The sequence below is a fragment of the Crocuta crocuta genome, unplaced genomic scaffold (assembly GCF_008692635.1).
Source record: "Crocuta crocuta isolate KB4526 unplaced genomic scaffold, BGI_CrCroc_1.0 scaffold14, whole genome shotgun sequence".
Classification (NCBI taxonomy): domain Eukaryota; kingdom Metazoa; phylum Chordata; class Mammalia; order Carnivora; family Hyaenidae; genus Crocuta; species Crocuta crocuta.
The window spans coordinates 1,779,167-1,787,913 of record NW_027530209.1 but is presented as its reverse complement, the minus strand read 5'-3'; the positions used below and the strand labels follow the sequence as shown (position 1 = coordinate 1,787,913).

At 40.7% G+C, this 8,747-nt stretch overlaps 1 protein-coding gene across 4 annotated transcripts in view; it reads right to left on the bottom strand.

Annotated features, from left to right (window-relative positions):
- Positions 1-209: 209 nt before the first annotated feature.
- Positions 210-8,747, bottom strand: part of ASNS (asparagine synthetase (glutamine-hydrolyzing)) — a 16,097-nt gene continuing 7,559 nt past the window's right edge. For all 4 annotated transcript variants that reach the window (XM_077765355.1, XM_077765354.1, XM_077765356.1 and 1 more), the window contains 9 exons: positions 8,134-8,319; positions 7,777-7,878; positions 6,999-7,126; positions 5,748-5,874; positions 3,599-3,705; positions 3,030-3,130; positions 1,670-1,751; positions 1,427-1,582; positions 210-559 (listed from right to left, as the gene is read on the bottom strand). In XM_077765355.1, the coding sequence (XP_077621481.1) occupies positions 350-559; positions 1,427-1,582; positions 1,670-1,751; positions 3,030-3,130; positions 3,599-3,705; positions 5,748-5,874; positions 6,999-7,126; positions 7,777-7,878; positions 8,134-8,319 (1,199 nt within the window). In that variant the 3' untranslated portion in view covers positions 210-349. The remainder of the gene's footprint in view (positions 560-1,426; positions 1,583-1,669; positions 1,752-3,029; positions 3,131-3,598; positions 3,706-5,747; positions 5,875-6,998; positions 7,127-7,776; positions 7,879-8,133; positions 8,320-8,747) is intronic.

Below are 8,747 nucleotides of genomic sequence, written 5' to 3'. Positions count from 1 at the left end.
CCACACTAAGAGGAGGCAAGGACTGGAAAGGCACAGGCCCAAATCTTCTAACGCAGCCAGGACGGTGCCTGTGAGTTCGTGCAAATGCCAGACTGCTGCGCCCTGTCCTAAGCTCACTCTCTATCTTACTGGGGTACAGTCAAAGCTGCTCAGAGTGTAGCTGCCTCTAAGGAAGGGGCTCTATGAATATAAACGATTACAGCACCGTGTCAGACTTACTTAAGACTTTTATTTTTTCCATGCCCAACAAGCCTGGGTGGTTGATGCTCACTGCTACTCCTCCTGCCTCCAAGCCCCCTAACTCTTCACAGCGGGAATGTTTCCTTTCACGGGATTGCTCAGACGGCACCTATGCTTTGGCGGCTGACTTGTAATGGGCCAGTGTGCGGGCGGAAGGGTCTGTGGCATTGATCCACCTGGGCATCCAGTAGTGGGTCAGCCAGTCCGCCCGGCCTGGGTAGTGGCGCTCAAAGATCTGACGGTAGTAGTAGCCTTCCTTAGTTTTAGGAGTATTGAAGGGAAATTTTTGGGCTGCAGTTGCCATCATTGTATCATCAACCTGTAAGAATATAAAAGCAAAACGACTTTTTTAAGTGGCATAGAAACACTTGCATTTAATGTGGCTTCGCAACAACAAAAGATAGAAAAAGCATGATTGTGATCTCACAGCTCGTGAGTTCGAACCCTGCGTGAGGCTCTGTGCTGACAGCTCGACCTGCTTCAGATACGTGTCTCCCTCTCTCTCTACCCTTCCCTGCTCATGTTCTGTCTCTCAAAAATAAAGATTAAAAAATTGGAAGAAAAAAAGCATGACTGTAAATTGTGCAAAAGACCTTTGAATCACCCATCACTTAGAAAATGCTAAAATCCCATCAGAGGCACAGCTGTAGCAACTTTTAAGGAACATTTTTGGGAATAATTGTAATACAGGGTGGTTCTGAGTGTTTTATGCCTAATAATCTGGCACCCAGCAGGTACTTGAATGAAGGTCAGTGATGATTGGTAAGTCTCCTCTCTTGCTCTTTCAGTTTTAATGCTACTATATAATCCTTCATGCTACTTAAATCTTAAATTCTTTTCTTTCTGTTTATTTTGAGAGAGAGAGAGAAAGCACACGAGCAGGGGAGAGGCAGAAGAGAGAAGAGACAGAATCCGAAACAGGTTCTGCACTGTCAGTACAGAGCCTGATGCGGGGTTTGAACTCACAAACTATGAGATCATGACCTGAGCTGAAACCAAGAGTCAGATGCTTAACTGACTGAGCCACCCAGGTGCCCCAAATCTTATAAAATTCTTATAAAACTATCATTTACAGGAAATTTCTCCTATAGACACAAAACATTTAAACTAAATACAAAATGAGCAATGATTACCATTCTACATCCAGATTGTCCCATGCCAGAAAGTATTTTTAAAGACCTTGTACCTGATGTTCAATATATTCCTGTAAAATCCTAAACCAGGAATTCTTAACGGAGGTTATTCCATCGCTGAAGGCTTCTTTTGGCCGCCAGAGAATGTCTTTAGGTAGCAGATTGGAGTCCTCAAATGTCTCCCTCAGGAGATGTTTTTCTATCCCATTCTGACATGAAAACAAAGGAATGGCAGTAAAAATTCCAAATATGTTTAATAGCAAGGGACAGTATTCATCTTGAATCAGTTCACCTACCTTAGGAATTCTCATATCTGGGGGCAGAGACAAATAATAGGAAGAAAATCGATGATCCAGGAAAGGGACGCGCAATTCAAGGCTTAAAGGGAAAAGAAACATCTAAATCAAAGTGGATATTTAGTACCTGTCCATTTAGTTTCTCCTTGAGCATTTCTTAGCCATCCAACTGGCCTCTCAGTAATGTTAAAAGTCATTTATAGTCCTCCTGACTGTCGTCCACTGCTGCAGGACAAAAATCTTCAATCCGAACAACACGTATTACCTCATCTAGAGAGTGAAACAAACTGACAATAATTTTACCTTCCCTTCCATGAACCATTAAATGCACATCTCACAAAGCAGAAAATGGTAAGAATCATAAGTGACCGGATCATTAAGAATGTACTTTTCCTATACCTTTCTGACTCAAAGTTTTTTCTAGGTGAGACCATCTCTTGTCCTATTAAAAACTACATAATTCAAAATTGTTTACTACTGAATGATTTACATACAACATACAGTATATACAGCTGTCCCAGAGGGTTTCATCAAAGGCCACATCGTGTTTCCTGAATCCTGGTGACTCTGGTTAAGACAAATGGATAGGATTCTGTTCATTCTCCACACCATATCTGATTATTTTCTAATCTAAGTGTGATTTAGTAGAAGCAACTAACATATGTAATATGGTTTATCACCTACAGTAAGAGTCCTGGATTCACCAACATGACTATAAAGAGAACACATCAGGCAACCAGAAATAATACAGAAACCTGTTTATAATCTAATCAAACCTCTCGTCTCTTCATTGCCCTGGGCCTATGCAGGTCGCCACCGTGTCAGACAGGCACGGCAGGCACTCAGCACTAGTTACAGGGGCCGCATCATCTTCACTTCTCTTAAAAAGTCTTAAGAAGAGCAGCATCTGCCTTCCCTTTCGGTTGTTCTGACAGCAGCAGAGTGTGGCTGTGCTTTAAAGACAGAAAGTCCATCTAAAACAACCTACAGTTGCCTCACCAGCGCCACAACAGGGCTTTGAGACTAGCTTTGTTTTCTCTAGAAGTCCTATGTCATGGGGCGCCTGGGTGGTTCAGTGGGTTAAGCGTCTGACTCGATTTTGGCTCAGGTCATGATCTTACCATTGTGAGATCAGGCCCCAAGCTGGGCTCTGTGCTGGCAGTGGAGCCTGCTTAAGATTCATTCCCTTTCTCCCCGTCCCCTGCTCACATGTACCATTCCCTCTTTCTCTCTCTCCTTCTCTCTCAAAAAAAAAGGCCTACTTTGCACAAATGTATCATCAACTGAAAAAAAGAACTGGCCACTGAGCTTTTTGATTTTTGAGCTGTCTTGACAATGGCTTCTCAAACTACTGAGTTACCCGTGGGCAGCAGTAGTGCGATCTGCCCGGAGAACGTCGAACAAGTAGAGTTCCTTCAGAAGCCTCTCACTCTCCTCCTCGGCTTTTTCAGGAGAAGGAGCCTGTTTTATAAACAGAAAGGTAACGTTACAAATACACCAACAGCTTTGCTTTGTGCACACAGAACAGCATTTATTTCTCTTTCCTGTATTCCTGCTCTAACGGGGGTAAGACAAAAAGCTAGACAAAGTTTGGGGAAGGGAGTCCCTGCTTGCTAAAACAGGCCTGCCTTCACACCAAACCGGTAGTCTCGGACGATAAAATGGACCCCCTGGGGATAATCGTGCCACCACAGGGGATTCAGAGAGGTCAGAAACACGACTGTCATGCTTACCCAGTTCTGAAAATGGAGATTACCTGACACTGTTAAGACGTCTTTCTTTGCCCCAGAGAAGTACAAAGCAGACACTATCCGGTTTCCTCACATACATCACACATCACCAGATATACTCAAGTGTTCAGACAGACGATAGCAAACAAACCACTTTTCTTCACACAGCACCAGTATCTCTCCATGTCAGAAAGCTTACCTTGTGGAAATATATGTAACCCTGCGTAAGCTCATCTGAACCTTCTCCAGAGAAGATCACCACGCTATCTGTGTTCTTCCGAATATACTTGGAGATTAAGTACATACCTTAACAGACAGACAGAAATTGTTGATGTCAACACAACTGTCCACCAAAAATAACTCATGTTTGGCTTTTGGAAACAACAAAGTTTTACTTAGATTTGAACTATGTATTATATAATGTAGTTTCCAAAATAATGAGCTTTTTTCTATAAGTCAATTTTTATGTACTTAACCCAGAAGTTGTATGGTTGCAATGAAATCCAATGAGATAGCCCAAAACCATTCCACAATTTTATTTACTTATATATTTCTAAATTTTTTAAAAACATTTATTTACTTTTGAGAGGGGCAGAGAGAGACCCAGGATCTGAAACAGGCTCCAGGCTCTGAGCTGTCAGCACAGAGCCCGAGGCAGGGCTCGAACCCACGAACCGTGAGATCATCGCCTGAGCCGAAGTCAGATGGTCAACTGACTGAGCCACACAGGTGCTCCTCCTTCCACAACTTTATACACAGGTTTTAAAATTGTTCTGCTTTTAGACCAAGAATACCCACCTTAAAACTTTGACAAACTGAACAATGACAAATTTCTAAAACAAATTCCTAACTTTCAATCCACTGTCATCATACAAAAATAATAAAAGTTGGGAGTTTTGGTAGTTTAGGTTTTTCTTTCCTAACACTCCCCACCAAATTTCACAGATGGTTAAGAATACTGTGTATGCTATTAAAAGACAGCCATTGGTTACGGCCGCAAATCTCTGTAAACCTGTATTTGTTCTCTATCATTTTAGGAAGACTTTTTAGACATTTTTTCCTAATTGCCTTTTCAATGAAACAGGAGTACCAGATATATACTATAAATGTTTATATACTGTGGCCCTTTGGAGACCCGTAGGCCACTGTATCCTGAAGATTTTTTTATACTCCAAGAACGAATTTTGTTCTCTTGAGGGCAGTATCACCCCTGTGGTAACATTCTCATGCCCTAAACTTTACAACGGGGGCTTATCACATGGATTCTGAGTCTCTTAAAGAGACATATCTCAGCCAGTAGCACATTAGAGACTCAACAACATTGGAATATGCTTCTGATCTTGGCATATATCCACAGAAAAAGACTAGCATTGCTTGCTGGGCAGTAATAATTATTGATTGATAAGTCATAGGATGGAACAGTTACTGAAGTATATATACAATGAGTATTCCTTACATAAATTAGTTACAACACAGACCTATTTCTTTGTATAGCCGAAGAAACTATATGCAGAAAACCTGGGGGGTGAGGAGTGCAGAAAATACACATCTATTCTTTGGAGAAATATAAATACACAACTTCCTCGACTTATGTCCTGATAAACCACTTAAGTTGAAAATACCATCAAAAATGCATTTAATTCACCTAACCTACTGAACGGCATAGCTTAGCCTAGCCTACACCTCGAATGTGCTCAGAACACTTACATTAGCCTACAGTGGGCAGACCACCTAACACAAAGCCTACTTTGTAATGAATAGTGCATTGAGCATCTCATGTAATTTACTGATGCTGTACTAAGAGTACAAACCAGAATGGGTGGATGGGTCCAGAATGGTTTTAAGTGTTTCGGTTGTTCAACCTTGTGTTCACTTGGCTGACTGGGAGCTGCAGCTCAACTACCCAGCATGGAGATAGAGACAGAGCGGGAGAGGGAGAAAAAAGGGGGAGAAGGAGAGAAGGGGAGGGGGAAAGGGAGAGAAGGGAGGGAGAGAGGGAGAATCCTCTGCGTGGCACTAGCCCAGTAAAAGATCCAAATTCAAAGGTCAAAATATGGTTTCTACTGAATGTGTATTGCTTTCACACCATCATAAAGTCGAAAATCGTTCATTTCAAACCATGGTAAGGACTGTTTGTAGTGACACCATAAATGGAGGAGTTTATGTGTTTATTCCTCTCACTCCAGAAGAGATTAGGGGATTCTTAATGGTCTTAAAATATTGCTGACCTAGGAATTTTATTTGCATTCATTTTTAAGTAGTGTTTTTTAAACTGTTGTTTGAAAGAATCTTTTAAACCTTAGACTTTTTTCAGGATTAAAAATCTTTGATACTATAAAATACCTTACCTACTGAAGCACGAACTGTTGTAATATCGTAAGTTTCCAAGGAAAATATGACTTCATCCAGGACCTGAATTCCTTCCTCAGAATTGAAGAGGACTTCATGGTGTTCACTCCCAATATGATTTGCCACCTGATAATTTAAAAAATATCCATATAGTTACTTGTTATAAGAACTGCCCTTGAAAATGAAACATGACAGTAGTTCACAACACACTATAAGTTAGTAATAGTGAAAAACAAATCAGGCAAACTATGAGGAAATGATTCTCCAGACCACCACCTACACAGCCCCCAGTCAGGTTTCCTGGCCTCCCCCAGTCTCTGCCCTGACTTGACCAAGCTGTAGACAGTCCATCAGCTCTTCCCACTCTAAGACTTCAACCTACTGTTCCAGTGAGCTGTGCACCACCCCCCCTTTCCCCCGGGCCCAACACACCTAAGTTACCTCACCCACTTCCTCCCTTTCTAGTCCAACATGGTCCCGCTCTAACCTCGGCCCCCTATTGGCCCTCCATCAATGGTTTATATTACATTCAGGATGTTATTCGTAAGGGAAATGCCTTCCCCTCATTCTTTTTTCTTTGGCTATTTTGGATGCTTTTAGCGTTGATCAACTTGATTTGGCACTGCACTCTAGCTCTTTCTCCTCCATTCCATGTAAAGTCTTCCAGAGTAGGAACAAAGTCTCCTGAACGCGGAATATGTATGTGCAAGGTCCCCTTTACCCATAATCCTAAACACAGTACTTTATAAAAAAAAAAATGAAAAGAGCTAACATTTACAAAATCCTTACTACAGGCAATGTTCTATCTGATGCACTTTATATATGAATCGTAAACCACATCGGGTAGAACATAGCCTGTATGTTCCTATCAAATCCTATCATTTTCACCTCGAAACTATCCCCTAGTAGATACTTTCATTCCCATTACATAAATGAGCAATTGCATGTTAAAACCGGCAGTCAGCTCCAAAGCACGCAGTCGTAACCACTGTACCATGCCCTTATTTTCAAAAAGACAGAATTACTATCACAGGGTTTTTATGAGTATTGCATGGCTTTCATAGAAGTACCCAGAGGACAGTGTACGACACAGCTGATAGTCAAAAGGCATTTCATTCTATTTTAATACATTTAATTTAAAACAATTACCTGAGTCAATACAGCATAGGTACAGAATCATTAATTATTGGCTGGATTTTTATTCTAATACGTCTGTCTCAATTACATAATGAGCAGAGATGGTGTCTTACCTTTCTAGCAGCTAGTAAGTCAGTGCTGTCTTCCATGCCAATCGCAAATGTCTGGAGAGGGTACTGTACTTGAGCCTCTTTCAGCTGCTTCAACAGGGTGGCAGCAACCAAACTGGAATCTAAGCCCCCTGTGTGCAAGACAGGAAGTACCCTGGTTATGTGGCTTGCTTAGAGAAAACAGATACAATTTGCAATTCTGGTAAGCACCAAGGTTAGAGTTTTACCATTTAAAATGCTTAACTTTTAGGGGCACCGAGGTGGCTCAGGCAGTTAAGCGTCCAACTCTCAATTACAGCTCAGGTCATGATCTCACGGGTTGTGAGATGGAGCCCCACGCTTTGGGCTCTGTGCTCGACAGTGTGGAGTTGGCTTGGGATTCTCTCTCTCCCCATTTCTGCCCCTCCCCCACTTGCACACACTATCGCTAATAAAATTCTTAAAAAAAATTTTTAAATCCCCAAGTTTTATAAACTGAAAATCAACTTGCAGAAAAATCGAACACATAATCTGACATAATGATTACAGTATTTGAATTGGTCAAAAATCCTCATACATAATTCTAAAGAATGTTTATTAGCTCACTCATACCAAAATAATTAGAATGTAACCTGAAGCTGCTCTATTACTATGAATATTAAATGCAGCTTACAGAAAACACTTGTTCTATAATGAAGAGAAAATCATAAATATTTTATAGTCAAAACCTCAGGGACAGCTACAAATCATTTACTTAAATGTGTGCTAAATATAATTGGGCTTTTTAACTAACAGACTTCACCTGATAAAAGGCAGCCAATCCTTCTGTCTGTCATCAAGCGTTTCCTAATGGCATTGTCAAAAAGGATCCGGAGGTTGCTCTTCACAGTTTCTAGCTCAAAACCTATAAACACATAAAGCAAATCAACATTCCAGAAAATCTTGAGCTGAATTATTTACTGAAGCGCAGAAGACAGTCATCTGTCAATCACGATCTGCTCCAGGATGGAATGTGCCAAATCCCAATGTGCCACCTCCAAATTAAATAGGCAAGAGCTCTTCTGATTTGAACCGTTCCAATGACAAAACAGTAGCACTTTTTTTTTCCCTTTTGGGGGAGACAGGTGGGGAACAGGTGGGTGGGCATTTGCTTTATTACCTGGGAACAGTTTCTCCACATTGTCATAGAGTGCATGCAGCGGCTCGTCTCTACAGTGATGATATTTGACCATTTCCACTGAGGCAACTTTGCCATTTGGCTTTAAATCCAAAACTTCATAGTGTCCTGGGAGAAAAGGCTCCACTTTTAAAAAAGGAGTTGTGGAGTGCTTCAAGTTCACAAGACCTACCAATTCAAAAGATAATTTTACTCAAGATACAATCCACCGTAACTTACTATTCCCTAAATTCCTGTTTATTCACCCTTTTAATATAAACCCATGTCCATTATATAAGCAAAATAGGGAAAAATTAAAGCAAATGCTACTACCTACTTACTAGAGAGATAATAGTGGTACAGAGATGTATAGTTAGGTTACACTAATTTCTAGTAGTTGAAAGTAATAGGAAACTCTCCTACATTCAATTTCATCTCCCTAGCTGGAATTGCAGATCACTAAAATCTATTTTCTATAATAAGTTAAATACAAAAGAAAAGACACATTGAGCAAGGAAATCGTTTATTTTATGATACCCTGGCAGTCATTTCTTTGACTTCACTGGGGTATTTTTTTTTTTTTAATTTTTAATTTTTTTTTTTGAAGGAGAGAGAGT